This window comes from Phlebotomus papatasi, chromosome 2 (assembly GCF_024763615.1).
Source record: "Phlebotomus papatasi isolate M1 chromosome 2, Ppap_2.1, whole genome shotgun sequence".
NCBI lineage: Eukaryota > Metazoa > Arthropoda > Insecta > Diptera > Psychodidae > Phlebotomus > Phlebotomus papatasi.
This window is the reverse complement of record NC_077223.1, coordinates 105,451,326-105,474,393: the sequence shown is the minus strand read 5'-3', so window position 1 is coordinate 105,474,393 and position 23,068 is coordinate 105,451,326. Positions and strand designations below refer to the sequence as shown.

The 23,068-nt window shown below is 35.1% G+C and overlaps 5 protein-coding genes across 8 annotated transcripts; 2 read left to right on the top strand and 3 right to left on the bottom strand.

Annotated features, from left to right (window-relative positions):
• Positions 1 to 1,699: 1,699 nt before the first annotated feature.
• Positions 1,700 to 7,619, bottom strand: LOC129800613 (uncharacterized). 4 transcript variants are annotated; one of them, XM_055845130.1, is made up of 7 exons: positions 7,138 to 7,618; positions 6,690 to 7,064; positions 3,249 to 3,419; positions 3,101 to 3,190; positions 2,567 to 3,028; positions 2,178 to 2,499; positions 1,700 to 2,119 (listed from the first exon to the last, which is right to left on the bottom strand). In XM_055845130.1, exons 1-7 carry the CDS (start codon positions 7,550 to 7,552, stop codon positions 1,987 to 1,989), a joined length of 1,968 nt encoding a protein of 655 aa, XP_055701105.1. In that variant the 5' UTR covers positions 7,553 to 7,618; the 3' UTR covers positions 1,700 to 1,986. The 4 variants fall into 4 exon arrangements, with proteins under 4 accessions (XP_055701105.1, XP_055701108.1, XP_055701106.1 ...); XM_055845133.1 differs by having other exon boundaries at positions 2,188 to 2,484; XM_055845131.1 differs by having other exon boundaries at positions 2,178 to 2,484; positions 7,138 to 7,617.
• A 139-nt stretch (positions 7,620 to 7,758) lies between these two features.
• Positions 7,759 to 9,288, bottom strand: LOC129800626 (DNA primase small subunit). Its single transcript, XM_055845154.1, has 5 exons — positions 9,171 to 9,288; positions 8,953 to 9,106; positions 8,105 to 8,890; positions 7,963 to 8,047; positions 7,759 to 7,898 (listed from the first exon to the last, which is right to left on the bottom strand). Exons 1-5 carry the CDS (start codon positions 9,286 to 9,288, stop codon positions 7,785 to 7,787), a joined length of 1,257 nt encoding a protein of 418 aa, XP_055701129.1. The 3' UTR covers positions 7,759 to 7,784.
• Positions 9,289 to 9,352: 64 nt separating this feature from the next.
• On the top strand, positions 9,353 to 11,145 carry LOC129800618 (nedd8-activating enzyme E1 regulatory subunit). Its single transcript, XM_055845141.1, has 2 exons — positions 9,353 to 9,542; positions 9,604 to 11,145. The coding sequence occupies exons 1-2, from the start codon at positions 9,475 to 9,477 to the stop codon at positions 11,096 to 11,098; spliced, it is 1,563 nt and encodes a 520-aa protein (XP_055701116.1). The 5' UTR covers positions 9,353 to 9,474; the 3' UTR covers positions 11,099 to 11,145.
• A 3,210-nt stretch (positions 11,146 to 14,355) lies between these two features.
• On the top strand, positions 14,356 to 14,974 carry LOC129801111 (uncharacterized). Its single transcript, XM_055845874.1, has 2 exons — positions 14,356 to 14,418; positions 14,483 to 14,974. Exons 1-2 carry the CDS (start codon positions 14,356 to 14,358, stop codon positions 14,972 to 14,974), a joined length of 555 nt encoding a protein of 184 aa, XP_055701849.1.
• A 6,709-nt stretch (positions 14,975 to 21,683) lies between these two features.
• On the bottom strand, positions 21,684 to 22,984 carry LOC129800633 (gastrula zinc finger protein XlCGF7.1-like). The gene is made up of 4 exons (XM_055845165.1): positions 22,804 to 22,984; positions 22,331 to 22,741; positions 21,877 to 22,259; positions 21,684 to 21,816 (listed from the first exon to the last, which is right to left on the bottom strand). The coding sequence occupies exons 1-4, from the start codon at positions 22,908 to 22,910 to the stop codon at positions 21,755 to 21,757; spliced, it is 963 nt and encodes a 320-aa protein (XP_055701140.1). The 5' UTR covers positions 22,911 to 22,984; the 3' UTR covers positions 21,684 to 21,754.
• Between the last annotated feature and the right edge of the window lie 84 nt (positions 22,985 to 23,068).

Genomic DNA, 23,068 nt, shown 5'->3' with positions numbered 1-23,068 from the left:
TACAGTTGAATCATTCCTAATAACGGTTTTTCAAGGCCAAAAATTAAAAAGACACTAGAGAGCGCATTTAACAAGCGAATGGTGTCGTTTTGGGATTGTTGGAAAGGTCTTGGAATTTCCGACAAAACTGAACCGGTTTCAATCGGTTTTGAATCTGTAATGAACCGTTTCAGAACTGATAAATAATTTTTATAAGAAATTCAATTAAATTACTCTTGAGGTGTATTTTGGGAAATATTTTGAATGATTTATAAATCCGTTCAAATCGGTTGTGAACTGGTAGTGAACCGGTTATTTATCAATAAGTAATTTTTGTTCGAATACAATTTTTATTACTCTTTAAACTATTTTGTGGAATCTATTGAGTGATTTATGAATCGATTCAAATAAGTTTAGTACCAGTAAACGGTAAATGATGCGAAAGTACTTTTGAGGTATTGCATCTAAGTCATGAATTCGAGCATTTCGCAAAGCCTGGGACGCTTTGCCACCCTTTTTTTTAAGCAAAATCTTTTTGGCAATAAAAACTATATTACTCATACGTAATATTTTTCATTAATGTGAAAAATATTAGGGGAAAGTGGTCAACCTTTGAATGTGGCAGCCTTTGAGTGCTTCAATATTTCTCTTATTTCACAAAGGTAAAATTCCATTTAATTCATCAAAATTAATAGAAAATAGTTAATAGTATTAACTATAGTTCACAAAATAGAATTTTTGCTTTGAGAAATAAGAGAAAAATTGAAGCAGTCAAAGGTAGACCACTTTCCCCTATTTATTGGTATTGTCAAAACAATTACTTAAATTTTTGGGCTATTTTCGTCCTTATCGTTCATAGAAGCACAAAATACACAGAATCAGACTCTATTGGACTTTCCAAGGTTATATCTAAGACTTTGTTTGACTATGATTATGTTTTTCAGTTTAATTATTATTGTTGATTTTCAGTCCGTAAAAAGTGTGTCGTCGTTAAAGGGTTAAGGACATAAAGGTCAAAAATTGGAGGTCAGAAAAAATCAATTTTTCTGACTTTCTAGAGCAAAGCATAACTTTAGAAGATCGTAGAAAAAAATTCATTTTTGGGTCACCGGTGACCCAATCGTCCTTAAGGGTTAAATAGTTTTAAAAAAAACTCTTTAAGGACGAGTTGATAATCTATAATTTTTTCTACAGATTACCGGTAACCTACTGGCCCTCAAAAGGCTAAGGGTTAAATAGCTAAACTGAGAATACACCATTATAAGCGCAGATGTTTTACCACTTGTTACCCAGAGTGCGCTCATTCTCTTTTTTGTCTAAATTTAGTTCCGAAATTTTAGGTTATCTTAATTCTAACCTTAAAAATTTTGCACATTCCAAGAATATCTAAAATTGAAAAGAAAATTACAAATGAAAAAGTACAATACCTTTCTCTCTTTCTATCTACACTATATAAAATAAAATTAATTTAAAAAATCCTTTAAATTTTAAACGCTTCAAGTTATAACCTCAAAAACTTATTTAAAAAAATAAATCCAGAGCATTTGATTTAATTCTTGATTATTTATTTTAAATTCCTTACGAAGATTTTGCAAATTTTTAATACTAAATTAAATTGAAACCTCTTTGAGTAGTTTTTTTCGTTCAGTTTAATCTTTATAACCTCAAAATCTAGGGTAACCTGTAAACTTTTCCTGATATAAGAGAAAACTAGGCTCAATAACGATTAAAGATTTTTATTTTAAATAAACCAATACAATTTACTAAGAAATAATTAATATTAATTGCAATTTTTTTTAAATAGGGGAAACGGAGGCAGAATTAGTCAGGGGTAAAATTAGACAGTGATTATGTGTTGCTTAAAAGGAATATTGAGCAAATCTCTATTTATTCATAATAACCATCTTCCTTACAATGCTTTACAAATCAGTGGAAAAAATTAATTTGCTGAGTGATTCTGCCTCATTCTCCCCTTATGTCCTAAAAAAAAATATAGAATGGGTATTTCTATTGAAAATCTTCGGATTTGGAGCGAAGAAGGAGGATCTCCTCATGGTTTAATGTAGGACAACTGATGGTCTTGCCATCCTTTGTCTCCTCTGCTTCCGAACTCGCTTCTGGAGTCTCGAGAGCTTCCATTCTGGGAATAATCAGGAATTTACTAAGGGTCCTTTAGGCAGTTTGGGAAATAAATGTACCTGCTTTTACCTACGCAATCCATTCTATCACCCAGATTAGCACACTGGGAGATTCCTGAGGCTTCCCCAGAAGTTGTCACGATAGAAATAATCTCCTCCTCGACATCTAGATGCGCAGGATTGCGCTGAATTGAGAGCTTGCGACTCTCAGAACGTCTTCTTTTTGAATGTCCCCGGCTCCTTCTCTTGCTCCTGCGAATTTCATACTCCATTCCCACCTTGATGACATCTTCATACTCAGGCGGAGCTTCGTAGTTTGGTGGTGGTTCATCCACAATGACCTCCTGGACGGGAATAGTGTTCTGATCTGGAAGAAAATCGACTTGAATTGATTCATTTGGCGGGAAATTCTGAATATTGTTTAAAATATCCTCTTCGCATCCACCTACCCAGAAGATCACTGATCGTCTGGAGGTGGTTCTGGAGGTTCCTCTGATGCCTAGCTCGTCGTGAATTTACGCGGTAGAACAGGAAGAAGATGATCAAGATCACAAATCCGAAGCTGCAGATCATCAAAAGGATCGATACAGTGCGGAAATTCCGGAAATTCTCATCGTCATAGGTGTCAGCTTTGGGGAAGAAATAGTTGGCATGGGTGTTCCAGTCACTTCCATTCTCAGCCAGGCAGAACTGGGTTTCATCGCTAGAGTCCCCACAGTGATCGAATCCATCGCAACGAAGCTCAATGGCGATGCAACGGCGATTTTTGCACATGAATCCTGTTCCAATGTAGCAATCCCTGATCCCAAAAGCTGCATACACAATCACAAGCCGGGAATCTTGCCTGAAAAATCCTCTAAGGTGAACGTAGAAGCCACTTGAGATGGAACCAATGAGATTCTCACCAATCTCTATGAAGAAAAAAGGGGCAAAGGGGAAAATGTGACTTTAAGCTAAGAAGCTTTTCATTAGGCACTCCTGACCTGTGGAATTAGCTTCTGATCCCACTATTTTAAGAACTTCCGGATGAGTTGACGTCATTCCTCTATGGACAGTCAACTCGGATGAATCACCTGCGACAACACGTGAATGCTATTTCCAGTCGTAAACAACGCTAATCCCATTACTCACCCATCTTGCTAAATGAATCTACGCGCAAGAGAAGTTGATCCTGCTGATGGAAGTACCTCGAAGAAGGCCTAACAATCCAGATGCAGTCGTAGAGTATCCTGTTCTCCTCCTCAGAGACCATATTCATCATGGAAATCGCTCCTCCGAGACTGGAAACACTTCCTCCGCAATCTGAAGGCAAGATTCTTAAGATAAAATCCTGCGCTCAGGGAAATGGATCTGGGAGCCGCGGTTAGAAAGAGGGGTTGAATATGCACCATGGCAATCGGGGTTTAGATTCACACCAAAAAGGGATGAAAAAAGTGAAACCTACACCAACTTTGCTTTCTTTCGTCTCCTTTGGGACTCTGGGTACCCATGGAAAAAAGAATTTTTTTGGACTATTTAGAATCGATAAAAATCCCATTCTTGCGGATGATTACAAACTATAAGGATGTCAAATATAGGATATTTTTTGCAGGATCCCAATTAACTCCTGAGCTAAGATATTCTTGGTCAAAAATCGTGAATTTTCGATTTTCTGCTTCCTTGCAGATATTGTGACTTTTTTTTATATTTCTAGACCAGAATAAGGAAAAACCTCTCGGGGTCAATAAGTATGATAACTAACAATTACAGATTACATAAATTCGAAAAATATTTTTTTCTTAAATTTTCAAAAAAAACTTGTTCAAACTTTATGGGTACTTTCGTCCCCAAAAATCTAGAGGTCAAATGTAAGGTTATCCCGCCGATGCCCGCCATTTGCTTTTTGACATCAACCTTGTAACAAAATTCCAAGCGGGAGCGACATTTTTGCCAATATGGCCGATAATTTTGACATTTGGAATCGAGGGAGATTGCTTTCAGGGAAGTTTTTCCTATTCTTCCTGATTTTCGTGAATTCTGATTGTCCAGGAAGTGTTTTTTTTTGGCTCTTGAGAAAGCTTAATGTGTCTACAATAACATCGTGTTGAGAGAAACGTGTTTTAAAGTGTTATTGTGTGAAATATTTTGAGGAATCTGTTGGCAAGCAGGAGCTGGGTGTCTTCTTGACCACTTCCTGGACATCTTAGAAGATACTGGTCAATAATTCTTCTTGTTTTAGTGATCAACCTTGTAAAGGAAGGGGCATTTGATATCCAAATAATGTATGTCTCAAATGTAACCAACATATTTTAAACGTAGTCGATCTATTTCTAAAAAATATAATGTATGAACATGATGGAAGTAGGGTAAAGTGGTACAAGTTGGACAGTGGTACAAGTTGGACAATGGTACAATTTGGACAGGGCTTTTTGTCTTCATAAATTTAGTACTTCATTTTTATTTGTATATTTTTAATGTTTTAGTTTTATAATTTGGTTCCTTGTGCTTCAAAACAAATTTTGTACTGTATTTATCAAGAAAAACGCCATGTCCAACTTATACCTGCGAATTGTCCAACTTGTAACACTAATTCCAAATTATACACTTTACCCTATATTATCTAAAAATTATATGCGTTACCAGAAAAATAACTTAACTGAAAAATACCTAGAAAATATCACTTATTTTCTTTTAATAAGAATAATACATTTTATTTGATAAATTCCAGTTAATATATTGGTATTTTTCTTTAAAATGACGACTAAATATTTTTATATCCATAAACAAGTCATAATATGATCTATATTTGAGTGAAAATGTGTAAATCTATGTCGGAAATATCGAAAACATATTTATCTTACATAATCTTGTTTTTATGTTCATATAATGTCGTGAAATTGTATGAACATTATGTTCTGATATATTTTAGTTACATTTGTTCCATAAAAGACACAAGTTATATACAACTTGTGTTCTTTTTGTATGACGCAGCCAGATTGTCAAATTCTGCTTTGTTTATCAAGCAGATATTTATTTCTGAGTGAAAACTTGTGAAAAAAGTGATGCTTATTATAAGCTAAAGTCTTGAAGTGCACCAGCGTGTACAGTAAAGTCGAGTACACACATAGAAGAGGTCAAATTTGACAAAGTAAGGACAATTGATAGAAAAATAGTGAATTATTACTTTATTCGTGAGAGCTAATATTTTGTTTCCTTAATTGCTGTGTAGCGAAAAACAAGCATTACAACAACTTCCTGATCTTCTGTCGTGAAATTAAATTGCAGAAGGAGTGTGCAGAGTGCAGAAAAAGGCCAGAAAATGCATATCATTTCAGTGTTTCACATTGTTTATTGTGAAGTTCTATTTTTGATAAAAGAAATCTGCAATGTATACATAATGTACGACATAATAAGAATATAATCACAAAAATATGTAAAAACGTGTTTTCTTCTATATTTCTTATTTATTCGAGTTATAATATCTTGGTTTTATTTTATGGAGACAAAAAGAAAATCATGGCGTGGATAATTATAGAAAATTGGTGACACAAAACCCAATTTAATGAAGAAATTATGCAAAAAACATTTGTGAGTGCTGATATTTGTTCACAATTTTGTTTAAAGTGATGTATTCTATCAATACACGCAACAAAAACCTGAAATCCATAGGTTTTTTCTACGATACAATGGGAAAAGCAATAAATTTACTTAATTTTATTTTCTTTAATTTCACAACTTTCCCTTGAGAATTTCAGATCGGGAAGGAAATTTTGTTCACTAATATTGTGTCCTATAACGCAAAACAGTCGTTGCATTAAATCTTCATACGCAATAAAAGTGCACGAGTCACAGGAAATCTGACTGAATCGTTGAGGGTAACTAATTACTCATTTGAGGAAAATATTTAAGCAAGTCTTAAATGAAAATGGAAAAGAAATGAAAAGTCTACGATCAGTAGTTATAAAATTGATATTGTATATAGTGATTATATTTTATTCAGTTATAATTGATACTTTTTACCGTTACACGATGACGTGATTATATCTTAAATAAATAATTGTTATATTTTGGATGTAAAAATTCCCCATTCATTCAAATATGGACCTCTTTTATGCGGTTATTTAGAAGAAATATGTAAAGTCTTCGCCATAATTATTGTATAGATATCAGACATCTCTACTTGTTTATAGCGATAAATGCTGCTTGGGGTGTCATTTGACACGCAAAAATAATTCACAAAATTGATATTATTGGCTTTTGGAAAATTGAAGTCTGTCTCCTTTTCGTTCTTTTGGGGACGAGAGTACCCATGAGTTTTCCAATTTCCCAGAGGCGGAGAAAATTTTTTCTCTACAAAAGTATCATATTTGACCACTAAGACTTACAATAAAGTGAGTTTTACTGAAATTCGTTCACTGGATATCTTGTGGTCCGGAAAGAGTTAACCCCTTCCTATTACCAAATTTACTACTGGAGAGGTTTGGTTGATTCGAAGTTAGAATTTGGTGTGAAAAATAACCCCCGATTTGTGCACATTTCACACCCGTATTTCTCTCAGTGTTAGAGAAATGGCGGGAAATTGGTGATAGTTACTGATGTTGGGATTCAGCATGGGATTAGTAGCTTCAGAGACTGGAAAGAATGTCACATTAGCCCTGAAGCCCAAATCACTGCCACCGTTGGCACTAAAACGGATCCTAATCGAGGAATTGGGACTGAAGATGACTGGAGGCCGAAAGAATGCCCCAGAGTAGATTTGGAAGCGCTCCTGATTCACATCGAAGAACTCTACGGTTGAGATGAGCGCCAATTGGAAATCCGTGAAGATTATTCTGATCCTGCAATCACTTCGGAGGCAGGAAATATTGTAGTCAACAATAAAGTCCCTGGAGTATACTGCTGGGAAGAATGGGGATTGAATTGTTCGAGTTGACTCTCCGGAAGACTCAGAAATTTCCACTATATTTCCTGGAAAGTCAAAAGGGCCAAAAGTAGTGGCCATTAGCGAACCTTCCTTGCCCAGGAATTAAGAGAAGCTTACTCAGGCTCTCGTAGAAGAAGGTAAATGTGGCATTGGTGGATTCAGCAGGGATTTGCAGAGACAAGGCTCTGGTTTTCGACACATATTCCCTCTGGGGATCACATATATATTTTTCCCTGACCACATTGTAAGGTGGCTCGACGATGAGGAACTTCTCACACCGATTGGGATCTTCAGGAGCCCAGGACAAACGAATTGAACAACTGGGACATGTCACGAGGGTGAAGAAGCAGAGATTGTTAGATTCCACTCCACTGTTTCTCAGTTGCCCAGAATGCCCAAAGTCCACATAAATTCTCACTCCTGTTGAAATCTCACAAACATCCGACACTTCAAACACACGAAACTCCCGGAAATCTGCTGCCCTAACTCCCAGGTTCAAGAATACCAGGAACAGTACAAAATACTTCTCCATCTGACCACAAAACTTTCCCTGCTCTTCAATAGGAGAGCTCAGAAGCAACTGAGGAACTTGCTGGGTGTTTTTTTCTTTATTTTCTCAAATTCAGGTGCCCCTGGAGGGCTTCTTAGCATTTCCTGGGCTTCTTGCTGTTGCAGAAAAATCGAGAGTTTTATTGAGTCACACAGTCACGGAGAGAATTGGTCAAGAGAAACAAGTTATTTCTGAATTTTTCTTTGAATTTTATTTAAAAAATGTCCACATCCATTGTCTCCTTCTTCTTCTCAGCAGTCTTCCCGCACTTCCGGATAAATTCCTCAAAGATGTGAACAGCTTTGTGCAGGGAGGTTTTCTTGTAATCCTGTGAATTAAAAGTCCCTGGAAATAATAGAATCTCACTGAATACCTACCAAAATTTCCATTACCTGGATATTTGAGACTCCTGTGTCGAATTTCTCTGCATTTTCTGCTTTTTTCACATCATAAGCATTGATTTCCTCACACAAATGCCTGAAAGGAAGCCCAAATCCTTAACCATTCTTCAAACAAGTTCAAAGGTAAACTTACTTGACAGTCGGGACAGATGTGGGATCGAAATTCCCAGTCATTCCTGGCGTAAATGGTACACAGATCTTCCCGGTTTTGGGATGGACGCAAAAAGGAGCTTTTAGCAAGTGATTAACTCCCTTACTGACATTGATGTCCAGTCGTGGATAAATCAGGGATATTTTCACATCCTCCACAATGTATTTCAGCCTTGGATGCTTCCCTTTGACCGTGTTAATGAACCCAACGAATGTTTCCCAAATGATCTTGGAGTTCCTGGCCAGTCCCAAAAGTCTCGTTTTCAGTTCACTGCGAATCCCATCGTCATGAATGCGAGCCAATAGAAGTTTCTGAATGTTCTCAGGATTGCTGAAGAGATCCTGATCCTGGAGGCAGATCTCCTCAAAAACTGAATCAATAGTCACCAGAGCTCTCTGGACACGAACGTGGAGATAGTCGCAATCTCTGTCATAGCGATCATTAGCCTCATTCCTCCCCACAAGATTGAGATACTGCGAGACAGCCCCTCGTCCCTTGACATCGAGATTCCTGGCAATGGGATCGCTGATCCAGCAGTGAATTCCTCTTCTTCCACTAAACACCCACAGAAGATTCTCAAACCCAAAATCCTCTTTAAGTGCCACATTGAGAATCTCACAGGCAACTCCCATGAATTTCCAACACTTCTGACAAATTGCAGCTCCTGAACAGCATGTCCGGATGTCATCGTAATCCGTCATATCAATATCAAAAATCAACTCTCTCTGCAGGAATTGCAAGTTTTGCGCTATCCCAAATTTATTAGGCCTACACTAAGAAAAAAATCCCTGAACATCTCTTCATTTGCGCCCCTGAAACCCCAGAATTACCTGACATTCATGATGGGACCAATGTCAATCTTCGATGGTACTTTTGCCGACATCTCCTTAGCCAGATGTTCCTGGTCATCAAAAGTCAGGTACCTCTGGAACACCTCTCCATCGTACGTGAAGCAAAACTCACGGTGCTGGAAGAGTTTTTCCTCTGAAACCAACAAAAACCAATCCAGGAAAAAAGCGCGCCAAAACCAAATAACCTCACTTTTTACCATCATAGGAAAGCCACTGATAAAACTGTTTGTAAGGGAAAAGCCGCTTGTAGTACACTATCAGGAGTTCCGCCAACTCTTCTGGATTAAAATCTTCTCTTCCCTGGGTTTGATTCATCACTTTTCACGGGTTTTTTTTACTAAATTTATTGGGAAGAAAGACGCTTTTCCGGGAGTTTGATGCCAGCGCCACGGAGAATTCTCAGACTTGTTTCTGACAATTTGCCGGTGTTTTTTGTTTTGATTCCCAGGAAGTTTTCTTTCGCAATTTTTTGTGCTCAAAAGCCATCCGGAAAGAGTGATAATGTCGTCTCCGGCTCCGAAGTCTCCTGAAGTGTCTGACAAGAGCAAAAAATACGACCGACAGATAAGGTGAGTGGGGAAAAAGTAGCCCTCGGAAAATGGCATGAATTCCTGGGCATTTTTTTTGCAGATTGTGGGGTGAACATGGCCAGCAGGCTCTGGAATCAGCTCAAGTGTGCCTTATAAATGCCACTTGTTTAGGCACTGAGATCCTCAAGGGGATAGTTCTACCAGGAATTGGTGGGTTCACAATTGTAGACGGGCGAGTGGTTACTGAGGAAGATGTTGGATCCAATTTCTTCCTGGAACCCTCATCAGTCGGTCAATCCCGAGCCCAGTGCTGTTCCCATTTGCTCCAAGAGCTCAATCCGGACGTCAATGGGGACTATGTTGATGAGAATGTAGACTCCCTGTTGGTGAATAATCCAGAATTCTTCAAGAACTTTGATCTTGTGGTTGGAACAGCGCTGTCTGAAAAGACAATTGTGATTCTGTCCAACAAGCTCTGGGATCTCAATATTCCCTTCCTTGTCTGTCGATCTGTGGGCTTTATCGCCAGCGCTAGGCTTCAAGTCCGGGAGCATTGTATCGTTGAGTCCCATCCGGACAATCGCCAAACGGATTTGCGTCTCGAAGAGCCTTTCCCTGCCCTCATTGAGCACTTTGAAAGTGTCCCTTTGTCCCCAAAAATTCCCTGGTTGATTGTCCTATACAAATTCCTGAAAGACTGGGCCAAGGATAAACCCCATTCTATTCCCAAAAATTACAAAGAAAAATCCGAGTTGAGAGAGTTGATCAGGGGAGGGATGGAAAAAGATGAAGAGAACTACGAGGAAGCCATTAAAGCTGTGAATTCTAGCTTTAGTGGCGGAAGAGCTTCCGGGAGTGTCCGGAAGCTCCTGGAAGATCCTCAGTGTCTCAATCTGAAAAAGGAGAGTAAACCCTTCTGGATTCTTGTCCGGGCTCTAAAAGATTTCGAAGCCAATGAAGGAAAAGGTTGGCTTCCCCTTCCGGGAATCCTTCCGGACATGACAGCCGAGACAGCCTTCTACATAGCTCTGCAGAATGTCTACAGGAATCAGGCTCTTGCCGATGCAGATGCCATCTATCGAAGGGTCCAGCATCTGCTCAAAGAAGTCAATCTTCCCTGTGATGTGATCACGGAGAAGGATGTCCGGCAGTTCTGCCGTGAAGCTGCCAACATTGCTGTGATTCGAGGCACAAAAATTGCCGATGAATATGACAAATCCTACAAATGTCCAGCCTTTGGGGATTGCCTAGAAGTCCCAGGAACGCTCATTGAGCACTATGTGGCCTTGAGAGCTATGGAACGCTTCCACAGTGAACACGGATGTCTCCCAGTGGAAGTTGAGACTGACACAGCACGCCTCAAAAATCTCTCAGGAAAACTCTTTGCAGAAGCCAGCATCAGTTCCAGTTTGAGCGACGAACTGGCCCATGAACTCTGTCGCTATGGAGGAGCTGAAATTCATTCGGTTTCCTCCTTCATGGGCGGATGCGTTGCCCAGGAAATCATTAAGATAATCACCAGGCAATTCCGACCCATCAACAACACTTTCATCTACAATGCTATCAAATGTGAAACAGCCACTTACGAGTTGTAGAGGAAATTATTATTATTAAAAAATAAAATAATAAATTTAAAGCCTAATATTTTTGCATTATTCTTTTTCTTCCTCAAGTAATTTTAGGGCTTTTATGCTCAGCGCACAATAACTTTTGTTTGTAAACATGTTTTCAAAATTGCCTATGAGAGTGAGCGAGATAACTAGATCTAGATCTCACTCACTCTCACGGAAATGTCAAAAACATGTTTACATAATAAAAGTTATTGTGCGTTGGACATTAGGGCCTTTTTCGGATCTTTTGTTTTCCTGCCCTGATTCCCAATAATTTAGAAAAAAATGATTTTTTTTATTTTCAAAAGGAAATTAAAAAAAAATAGTTGAAACTTAAAAAAAATAAAAAAAATACACAAAAAGGGATGGCAAAGGCAAAGCGTTCTAGACGTCCTAGGTTGTGCGAAGTGCTCGAACTCGTGACCTTGCTCGTGACTTAGTTGCTATTCCTGCTCAAAAGTACCTTTGCATTATTTAGCGTTTATTGGTTCTCAACAGATTTATAGATCACTCAAAAGATCGTCCAAAATGGCTTAGGGGCAATAAAATTGTTTTTCGGACAAAAAATTAATTTATCGATTCATAGCCTTCATTATCATTTGAAATCGGTCTAGGCTTGCCAGGAATTCCAAGACCTTTCCAATGAGCCCAAAGATTACCCAAGAAGCAAAATAGTTGCCTTATAGAACCGAGTATTAAAAAAGTCTTTTAGTGCGCCTTTAAAAAAATTAAAGTGAAAATTTTCTGTTGAAATTCCTATAGAAGCTCTTAAGATCCTTAAGAATGCGCCACTTTATTTATAATAATCTCACTGATGGAACCAAGAGCCTTATAAGCAAATAAAAAGATTTTTGGTTCTATAGTGCCTTACTTAACTCTTTCGCGTCATACTTTTATTCAGCAGATGAATTCATGTAAAATTGAGTTTTTCCTAATGCTTTATGATCAAATATAATAGTTCAGAGATGAAAAAAATTTTCCATTGCGTGAAAACTGGGAAAAACCTAGAGAAGATATTTGTACTTGTACCTAGAGAAGATATTTGTTTGTTCCAAAAGGTTTTCTTTACAGTTTTGTTACGAAATATAGTTACAATTTTGTTAGAGCCTTCTTTTGGAACCGTTTTGATACAGTAGGATGTCTACAAATTTGAGTTAATTTCGTTTTATACAAATTTGTTCCTGAAATTTGGAACAGAATTTGTTGCACTCGGCTGTTTTGTTCCCACTACAATTTTTAAAATGTCCTAAAAATGGCGCTGCTAAACAATTTGAATAAGGCGAATTAGAAACAATTGTGTCGAAAATTGGAAAAGACACGGCGAAAACTGGAACAGATGCGGCGAAAATAGAAACAGTCGTAATTTTATTCTGTTTCAAATTATTTCTATATTTAAAAGAATTCTAAATTTGTTTAAAAAATAAAATAGTTGACAATAATTGTGAGACAGAATTTTCTACATTCTATAAATGTTAAATATACTTTTCGAAAATTCTCAAATACCATGTAAAATTCATTTATTTATCAAAAGGAATTCATTAAAAAAGTCTACATCTTTTATTAACTTTCAAAAAAAGACAATTTTTTCAGTTTTTAATCGAGAATTGAGCATTTTTCGCATTTTTATTTTCAATTAATGTGTCTGATTATGTTTCTTTTCTTCTTTAATCATTGTTTCTTTTTCTTTCATTTGAATATCACATTTGTAAGAGGGATGACCCTATTTATGTGATTAGATTCATAATAATTAACCCATTCAGTCAATGTACCAGAAATACTTGAGTTAGAAATAGAATGTTCATATTATGGTATTAGTTTCGTACGGATTAATAGATGAATTTTTTGAAAAGAAAATTTTTTTACCTATTATGGGGGCGCGGGGAGCCCCTGTCAAACACACGTCTTAACGGGCACTGAATTTAAATTCTGTGCATTATTTCATTACAAAGTCTATTGCTTTAGATAGAGTAACTATCCAATAAAACAAATTGGCAACCAGAATTAAAATCAGGAAAGAGGATGAGGACCAATTTTAACAAATTTGACGGAATATCGAATTTTTCGTCCGCCATTTTGAGTAAAATTTTTGCATGAGTTCAAGCGAAGCGAGAAACGAACAACAAAATGTATTCCCATCTCTGTCGGCCTATTTTTTCCAAGTAATTGAAGGACTAATGTAACTTAAAATCCATTCCCGACAGCAATTCTGTTAAAAGTTGCCCACAAATAAATCATCTAAAATCACTCAATTTGCGTATGATGTATAATACCATGGTAAGGAATGGGTTAATATGGCGCAAATCTGCTTATTTTACTATCACAATAAAATAAGAATAAGCCTACAACATATTGAGCAGTATTTTGATAAAAATGGTCAATAAAATGGAATTTGGTATGCCCGGTAAGCCTATTTACGGTCTGGTAAAGTGCAATATCTAGTGAAAAGCATTCAGACCTTTTTTAGCTTCGTTAAATTTTTATTCGCTACAACGTTTTGGGAATACAATGCCCTCTTTATCAGGTCTACAAAACGTTTTGAACAATTTTGGTTACACTTTGCTTAAAAAGTTTTGAAATTTTCAAAGTAAAAATACAATGAATAAAAAAGGAAGAAACGTAAGGTATATAATCGATACCAAAATTGCTCAAAACGTTTTGTTTAACCTTTAATCTTAGAACTTAAAAATGTACAAACTTAGGCAACATTTTTTTGTATAACTCGCAAATTCATAAATTTTCAATGCCAAAGATTTTGGGTGAGTAAATGCTTGAAAACTATTTCCGAAATCCCTGCGCAAAAGTTACACCAGAGATCTATTTCCGATAAAGAAAAATCGATTAACAGTTCTTTAACGACTTCTTAAACTGACAGATGGACTTTTTCTTAAAAAAATCACGTTATTGAAAATATAATAAATTTAAGAATATTTAGGATGTGATTAATTTTAAGGAACCTTTACACGAAGCATTTTAAAAAGCTTCGGATATTGGAAACATAATCATTTAAATCCCATCATATGTTTTTTATTAAAGAAAATCGTTTATTATGTCATAAATGTTCATTTTTGACAGCAAATTGGGCAGAAAAACGGAAGCAATTGGAGAGCAATTGTTAATAAATTAAGAGATCTTTGTATATGATACTGTACAATGAAAATTTCCCAAATTTCCCTATATAAATCCACAAGCTTTTTGGCAAAATCCAACAGTTGTAGTGTATCTTTTCAAGAGTGTTTGGAAAAATGTGGAAAATAATTTTTGTTATCTCTGTGCTAGCTTTAGGGATCTCCAGAGCGGATGATGAGGTCAGTTTTCGTAAGAGAAACAAATTGCATTTACTTAATTAAAAAAAAATTTGTTAAACTATAGAAAAAATTGAAAGTTACTGTGGAAAAATCTGAAATCGTAACGGATCAAGCAGTAGTAACTGCTAATGCTGTTATCAGGGCAGAAAATGGGCAATCTCTTGTTGATGTGACAGGGGAAGTTCTGCAGGACATAGAAAGAGGAATTCTTGTGGACATCGAGGTGAAAACAGAAACGGAAAAACCTGGAGAGTTCAAGCCACTTTTGAAAGCTGAAGATATTGATTTTTGCAATTACGAAAAGAACAGCACGATGGCTCCTTTACTTGATCTCTTCCTCAAGGATATGAGTAGTTTTGGCAATCTTCCACTCAAGTGCCCAATAAAGAAGGGACCTTTTGGTATTAAAGGATTCCATTTTGGTCACGATAGTTTGCCATCGTATACACCTGAAGCAAGATATTTGATTGAATCGAAGATCTATATCCCCAAAGATGGAGATGATCATCATACAATTTACAACAGCAAGTGGATTGCATTGATCGTGAGAGAATAATGTTAATTACTTTTGCAGTACGATGTCCCAAAGTGCATCTATGTATTGATAATAAAAGTTTCAAAAGGCAAAATATCCACATTTTAATGTGTTTCAATGCCATTTAAAAGTTTGTAAAATAAATCCCCTGGAAGTTTATTAGAAAGTTCTTGAGAATATGAAAAGAAGTTTATATCGATTTAGGTGTATAGCTAAAATTTAGGTGTACGTACAGTTTTCGTAATACTTTAAGTTGGATTTTAAACAATAATTATATTTACTCAACATTAATTTAAAAAAAAGCCCAATTCTCGATTAGGAACAGTGAAAGATCGACTCGTTTTGGAAGTAAAACTTGAATGGTTCCTCAATAAACGTTAAATTTCCATTAATTCTTTCCGGACCACAACATATTCAGCGAACGAATTTCAGTAAAACTCACTTTATTGTAAGTCTTAGTGGTCAAATATGATACTTTTGTAGAGAAAGAATTTTTTCCGCTCCTGGGAAATTGGAAAATTCATGGGAACTCTCGTCCCCAAAAGAACGAAAAGGAGACAAACTTCAATTTTCCAAAAGCCAATAATATCAATTTTGTGAATTATTTTTGCGTGTCAAATGACTCCTTTACAAGGTTGATCACTAAAACCAGAAGAATTATTGACCAGTATCTTGTGGGATGTCCAGGAAGTGCTAAAAAGGACACCCAGCTCCTGCTTGCCAACAGATTCCTCAAAATATTTCACACAACAACACTTTAAAACACATTTCTTACAACACGATGTTATTGCAGACCCATTAAGCTTTCTCAAGAGCCAAAAAACACTTCCTGGACAATCAGAAATCATCGAATTCGCCAAAATCTGGAAAAACAGGAAAAACTTCCCCGAAAACAATCTCCCGCGCTGTCAAATGTCAAAATTATCGGCCATATTGGCAAAAATGTCGCTTTCGCTTGGAATTTTCTTACAAGGTTGGTGTCAAAAAGTAAATGGCCGGCATTGGCGGGATAACCTTACATTTGACCTCTAGATTTTTGGGGACGAGAGTACCCATAAAGTTTGAACAAGTTTTTTGAAAATTTAAGAAAAAAATGTTTTTCGAATTAATGTAATCTGTAATTGTTAGTTATCATACTTATTGGCCTCCACAGAGAAAAATAGTTGATAATTGAGTTGATCAAAAAGTTGATTTTTCATATAAAATTAATCACCAAGTTAATATATCGAATCCTATGTAAAGTTGGTCAAAAGTTGATTGATTTTATCAACTGTTGGTTTTTCGATATTTTTTCCGATATTATCAACAGATCAATCGACCTTTATCAACTTTTGATCAACTTTACATAGGATCACGTTTTAATCAACAGTTGATTAAAAGTTGATCAAAGGTTGATCAACTTTTAATAGATCAACTGTTGATCAAAAGTTGATCAAAAATTGATCAACTGTTAGTCGATCAACAGTTGATCAAAAGTTGATCAAAGTTGATCATCTGTTAGTCGATCAAAAATTGATCAACTTTTGATCAACTTTTGATCAACTGTCAATCTTCGCATCATCTGAGTAATATTGTAATACTTTACATTAATCGTTCCATTGATTGGAGTGCTGAACCAAGCTTTGGCGCCAAATGATGTTCCTGACGAAATTGACCAATCGAGATATCTGTAAATATACTATATTTCATGATAACAAGTCTTTTTGCGTCGTATTTGCACTGTCAGTATATAAATTATTCACTCAAATTCTATCTCGCCTGAATTATAGCTGTTAACTGTAACAAAATTGATCAACTGTTGATCAAATTTTGATCAACTGTTGATCAAATGTTGATGACATTAAAAAATAAACAATTTTATCAAATATCAGATAACAAAGGAATCCATCGACTCATTAAATTCAGATTGGCTTCATATTAACAACATAGATTCGAATAGGCATAATAGGGAACGTCATACTCAAAAAGTGCTACATTAAATTTTCCTTTAAAGTTTAAGATAAAGCACTTTTAATTATTTCATTGTAAAAGTAGCTGAGCGGAATAAAATAACAATAATTACGCTATGCAACAAATTCACTATTGTTTTTCTGTCTCAGAGGTCTCACATGGTACGTTTGATAAGAGTTGAGTCCCCTGATTAAGAATCTGGTTTTAGTTTTGCTCTATCACGTCTCAATTTTTTTAATTACTACTTTTATATTTTTTCTGCTTTGCCTTAGATTATTTGTTACATCTCAGGTTCTGCTGAAGAGAACTTAAAAGGCGTAGGTTCGTTGGAAAGGTCATTAGTTGTGTTTCAATTTCCATTATTACACAAAACTTTGTAAAACCACTCCTCCCAGGGTGTAAAATTAGAGTTTCTCTAAAAATTACCACAAAAATAATGGTCTTAAAGTGAGGTTTTAAAAATTTGAATAAAATAATATAAACAAAATATTAAAAAAAAAATCATTAACACCAGGAGATAGGCAACACTTAGAACTACAAATGGCTCCAAATGTATGTAAAGTTTGAGGCCCCTATCTCTCATAGTTTCCGAGATAATCCGAGATAAAATATTTTCAGACACTTTTATGCATTTCTCGTCCAATTTTCTTAATTTTCCAATGAAATTTTGCACATATCAAGCCTGAAAGAGGCTCCAAACGGATGTAAAGTTTGAGACCTCTATCTATCATAGTTTCCGAGATAATCGACTTTAAAGATTTTCAGACACTTTTATGCATTTCTCATCCAATTTTCTTAATTTTCAAGTGAAATTTTGCACATATCAAGCCTGAAGGAGGCTCTAAATGGATGTAAAGTTTGAGGCCTCAATTTCTCATAGTTTCCGAGATAATCGACTTTAAAGATTTTCAGACACTTTTATGGATTTTTCATTAAGTTTTCCTCTTTAATAACGATAATAAGTTATATACGTTTAAGAATTATTAATGGGAATTTGCATTATTTATGTATAAATATTGTTCGAGTTTGCTACAATCCAAATTTGAAATGAAGGAATCGCACCTCTATAAGCTGATCTAAGCTTATCACTGTCTTTTGTGATGCTACCATGCAGTGACTCTTAACCGTCTTTTAATTCACAGTTTTCTATTATTAACTAGTATAGATGTTTATTGATTATAAAACATGTATTAAATAAGAAATATTTAAAATTATGCAATTAATATGTCATTTTTGTAATAAAATTTGTTTTAAGCTTGAAGTAAAACTGAAATCTATAGATATTAAAGATATTATTTGAGTTATTAACTTGTGTAATATCTAAATATACTTTATAAAATGGTAAAAATGATTAAACTTCTAGAGTTGTCAAAAACAAGATAAAAAATACCCTGAGATTTCTAAATTTAAAAAGAAAAAGTCAAAATGTGTGAAATAGTAAAGATTTTGTTTAGTTGGTTAAGTGCTAGATTTTCGCTTGAGCCTCAATTTCGAGGTTAAAAAACAATCTTAGCGAAAAGTTGCACATGGACGAAAATGTAGCTAATTAAATTCTCTATCAAAGTCACAAAACAGTTCTGTTCAGCAGAATCGGAGATATATAGGCACCCAAGTATCAAAAAATGGCAAAAACGGTTTTGTAGTCCTAAGTGTTGCCTATCGCCTGTTTTGTTTATTTTATCTTATTCAAATTTTTAAAACCTCACTTTAAGACCATTATTTTTGTGGTAATTTTTAGAGAAACTCTAATTTTACACCCTGGGAGGAGTGGTTTTACAAAATTTTGTGTAATAATGGAAATTGAAACACAACTAATGACCTTTCCAACGAACCTACGCCTTTTAAGTTCTCTTCAGCAGAACCTGAGATGTAACAAATAATCTAAGGCAAAGCAGAAAAAATATAAAAGTAGTAATTAAAAAAATTGAGACGTGATAGAGCAAAACTAAAACCAGATTCTTAATCAGGGGACTCAACTCTTATCAAACGTACCATGTGAGACCTCTGAGACAGAAAAACAATAGTGAATTTGTTGCATAGCGTAATTATTGTTATTTTATTCCGCTCAGCTACTTTTACAATGAAATAATTAAAAGTGCTTTATCTTAAACTTTAAAGGAAAATTTAATGTAGCACTTTTTGATTATGACGTTCCCTATTATGCCTATTCGAATCTATGTTGTTAATATGAAGCCAATCTGAATTTAATGAGTCGATGGATTCCTTTGTTATCTGATATTTGATAAAATTGTTTATTTTTTAATGTCATTAACATTTGATCAACAGTTGATCAAAATTTGATCAACAGTTGATCAATTTTGTTACAGTTAACAGCTATAATTCAGGCGAGATAGAATTTGAATGAACAATTTATATACTGACAGTGCAAATACGACACAAAAACACGAAATATAGCATATTTACAGATATTGCCCAATATCAACAGTTGATAAACAGTTGATCAATGTTTGACCAACAGTTGATCAATTTTGTTCAAGTTAACAGCTATAATTCAGGCAAAATAGAATTTGAATGAATAATTTATATACTGACAGTGCAAATACGACACAAAAACACGAAATATAGCATATTTACAGATATGGCCCAATATCAACAGTTGATCAACAGTTGATCAATGTTTGATCAACAGTTGATCAATTTTGTTACAGTTAACAGCTATAATTCAGGCGAGATAGAATTTGAGTGAATAATTTATATACTGACAGTGCAAATACGACACAAAATGACGTGTTATCATGAAATATAGTATATTTACAGATTTCGCAATTGGTCAATTAAATCAGGAACATCACTTGGCGCCAAAGCTTGGTTCACCACTCCAATCAATGAAACGATTTTGCGAAACAATTACAGTATTACTCAGATCAACAGTTGATCAACTTTTGATCAACTTTTGATCAAATTTTGATCAACTTGGTCGACTAACACATGATCAACTTTTGATCAACTTTTGATCAACTGTTGATCGATTAACAAACGATTAACTTTTGATCAACTTTTGATCAACTGTTGATCGATTAACAAATGATTAATTTTTGATCACTTTTTGATCAACTGTTGTTGTGGAAATTAGATGGAATCATCTGATTAACTTGAGTATCATGGTAGTATTCAAAAAAATTGACAACAAAATTCCAGAAAATTTGTGATGTTTTGGAGAGAGCACGTGGAATCTTTTGACCAACTTGAGTATCGTGGATATGTTCAATGCAATTGACTACAAAATCACAGAACCTTTAGGATTTTTTGGAGAAAGCAATAATATTAATAATATGTTACTCATCAGTTTTTGTCAAACAGAAACGGAGTTTTTAACTATAATCAATTGTTCAAAACTGTCTTGGTTCTTAAGAATTTACTATTATTCAATTGCTATCGACAGGTGATTATTTAGTTGGTTTTTATATTTGATAGTTAATAGTTGATAAATTTTATACACATTTTGATCATTAAGTTGATTTCAATATTTAATGATCAACGATTGATAGAAATGTATTTAAATTTAATTAACTGTTGGTAAAAAAATCTGAAAATCAACTTTTGTGTAATATAATATTATTACTCATCAGATTTTGTCAAATAGAAACGGAACTGTTAACTAATCAATTGTTTTTGAAAATTTTATCAATTCGCTTTAAGAATTTACTATTGCTCAATTGCTATCAACAGGTGATTATTTAGTTGGTTTTTATATTTGATAGTTAATAGTTGATAAATTTTATACACATTTTGATCATTAAGTTGATTTCGATATTTTGTGATCAACAGTTGATAGAAATGTATTTAAAACTGATTAACTATTAGTCGAAAAAATCGGAAAATTAACTTTTGTGTAGATAAAATCAACTTTTTTACCAACTTGTTGATCAAACTATCAACTGTTGATAGAAATTACCAACATTTCGATCGACTTACTGATCAATTGTCAAATTAATCAACTATTTTGATCAACAGGGTCGATCTGATTATCAACTATTTTTCTCTGTGTCGAGAGGTTTTTCCTTATTCTGGTCTAGAAATATCAAAAAAAAAGTCACAATATCTGCAAGGAAGCAGAAAATCGAAAATTCACGATTTTTGACCAAAAATATCTAAGCTCAGGAGTTAATTAGGATCCTGCAAAAAATATCCTAGATTTGGAAATCCTTATAGTTTGTAATTATCCAGAAGAATCGGATTTTTATCGATTCTAGATAGTCTAAAAAAATTGTTGTTTCCATGGGTACCCAGAGTCCCAAAGGAGACGAAAGAGGGACACTAATACTGCCTTTAATCATTTTATGTGTCTTTTTGCGAGTTTTCACAACTATTTTACTTTTACGAAGTGGTGTTTCTAGTCCCTCATAGGGTCTTCTGTAGAAGGACCAGATACACCGTTCGTTAGCCTCAGGTTAGTGACTTTCCACCTGGTTTAGTTACCCAATCTTCTATCACTCACCTGAGTCACCTAAATGTACTGGGGCCTACCAGGCAACTATTACGCTTGGAGGTGAACATGGGAATTCAGGAGAAGAGTCTATGTATCGCATTCCACCCTATTTTTAGATCCCCCAGACGATATATGATAAGAATCAAATTAGATAATTATGATCCCCAACACAAGCTAAGTGACTGTTCCCATTTTCACCGTGTCTGTTCCTATTTTCGCCGTATCTGTTCCCGTTTTCGCCACATGGTTGTCCCAAACTCGCCACTCGCGTTTAAGGATTTCCCGCCAAGAATATTTATGATTAACTTTGGGCAGTTACTATAGTAATTCGATGGATCTTTTTTTAATTTTCTTTATTTCTAACTATGGCCTTCATATTTGGAAGTTCAAACTTAAAACATTTATTCAACTTTTATTACAACTGGACTTTCAGATCCTTCTTTTGCGCATGTAGTAGCGTCCTCTGAAATATTTCTTTATGATTAGCATTTTTCTCATGAGAACTGAATTATAAATTGGTTACCTTTCCTAATAGGAAGGCCAGGATGACGCCTTCTAATGTGACTTTTGACGTAATCCTTCCTGCCAAAGACCTGCGAACAGTAGTGGCACTGAAAGGACTTTTCCATGTGAGTCAAATTGTGTGATCTGAGATATTCTTTTCGTGTAAAGGACATGCTGCAAATGTCGCAGGTAAATGGCTTGTCTTCTCGATGGATGGCAAGGTGTCTATTGAGATCAGTGTAGTGTTTGAATCTTTTGGGACACTTTGAACATTTCTCAGTCCTAACTTCACTGTGAACTGTTACATGGCGTTCATAAGGGATTTTTTCGCAGAAGATTTTTCCACAAGTTGGGCATATCATTGGCTTTCTATCTGTTTTTACCACTTCGTAGCGTTTCTTCCTAATCACAAAAGAAATATTAAATGAATATATTATCTGTCGATTGAGAGATCTCTCTCATTTAGCCTATACCCTTCATGAACTATCTGCACATGACGATTCAAGTAGGTTTTCTCTCGGAAGACTTTGTCGCATAAGGAACATTCATGGCGTCTATCAGCGTAGTGCCTCCGGATGTGCCGTCTGAGATAGTCATAGTTCTTGAAATTTTTCTTGCAGATCGTACAAGGATAGGTCACTCCTTCTAAATGTGTCATCAGATGCTTTTCGAGGTTGCTTTTGGTGGCAAAAGACTTGGTACACTGATTGCAGTGAAAGGCTCTTTCTTCAATGTGATTATTCATGTGAGCCTTTAGCCTCGAAGGAGTAGCATAAACACCATCGCAATAGAGACATTTATGCTCTTTACCCGATTTTTTACTATGTTTTTCAATTACTTTAATTTGGAATTGTTCTATCTGTACTAAATCCTGCGAAACTTCCCTAAAGATTAAGGTTAAAATTAGAGGTTTTTATTCTTATCTCAATTGAATTTGAAAACTTACTCATCTCCCAGAGTAGGTTCGAATTCAGTATCCTCTTGAACACAATATTCTTCCTTAACAATAACTGAACTTATGAGTGGTTCCTCGATTTCTTCTTTTATTTCCATCTTTTAGAAAAATTAGATAGACTTGTTGTGTTATGTTTCAGTGATAAAGAAGTTTATTTGACGTGCTGGAGCTATGCACTCGAAATCATTACCATTTCAAAAATCATGACAGTCATTGATGACTCAAGTCATTACTTGTAATGACTAATGCAGAGTTC

Coding starts and splice junctions, on each gene's coding strand:
- LOC129800613 (XM_055845130.1), bottom strand. CDS start 7,552: ATGGAGAAGTATTTTGTACTGTTCCTGGTATTCTTGAACCTGGGAGTT. Junction 2,500..2,566: donor GACGATCAGTGATCTTCTGG/GTAGGTGGATGC, acceptor AATCAATTCAAG/TCGATTTTCTTCCAGATCAG. Junction 2,120..2,177: donor GATTGCGTAGGTAAAAGCAG/GTACATTTATTT, acceptor GATTATTCCCAG/AATGGAAGCTCTCGAGACTC.
- LOC129800626 (XM_055845154.1), bottom strand. CDS start 9,288: ATGAATCAAACCCAGGGAAGAGAAGATTTTAATCCAGAAGAGTTGGCG. Junction 9,107..9,170: donor TCAGTGGCTTTCCTATGATG/GTAAAAAGTGAG, acceptor TGTTGGTTTCAG/AGGAAAAACTCTTCCAGCAC. Junction 7,899..7,962: donor CAGGAGTCTCAAATATCCAG/GTAATGGAAATT, acceptor TTTAATTCACAG/GATTACAAGAAAACCTCCCT.
- LOC129800618 (XM_055845141.1), top strand. CDS start 9,475: ATGTCGTCTCCGGCTCCGAAGTCTCCTGAAGTGTCTGACAAGAGCAAA. Junction 9,543..9,603: donor AAATACGACCGACAGATAAG/GTGAGTGGGGAA, acceptor TTTTTTTTGCAG/ATTGTGGGGTGAACATGGCC.
- LOC129801111 (XM_055845874.1), top strand. CDS start 14,356: ATGTGGAAAATAATTTTTGTTATCTCTGTGCTAGCTTTAGGGATCTCC. Junction 14,419..14,482: donor TCTCCAGAGCGGATGATGAG/GTCAGTTTTCGT, acceptor GTTAAACTATAG/AAAAAATTGAAAGTTACTGT.
- LOC129800633 (XM_055845165.1), bottom strand. CDS start 22,910: ATGGAAATAAAAGAAGAAATCGAGGAACCACTCATAAGTTCAGTTATT. Junction 22,742..22,803: donor GAACCTACTCTGGGAGATGA/GTAAGTTTTCAA, acceptor CTTAATCTTTAG/GGAAGTTTCGCAGGATTTAG. Junction 22,260..22,330: donor GTGCAGATAGTTCATGAAGG/GTATAGGCTAAA, acceptor TTTTGTGATTAG/GAAGAAACGCTACGAAGTGG.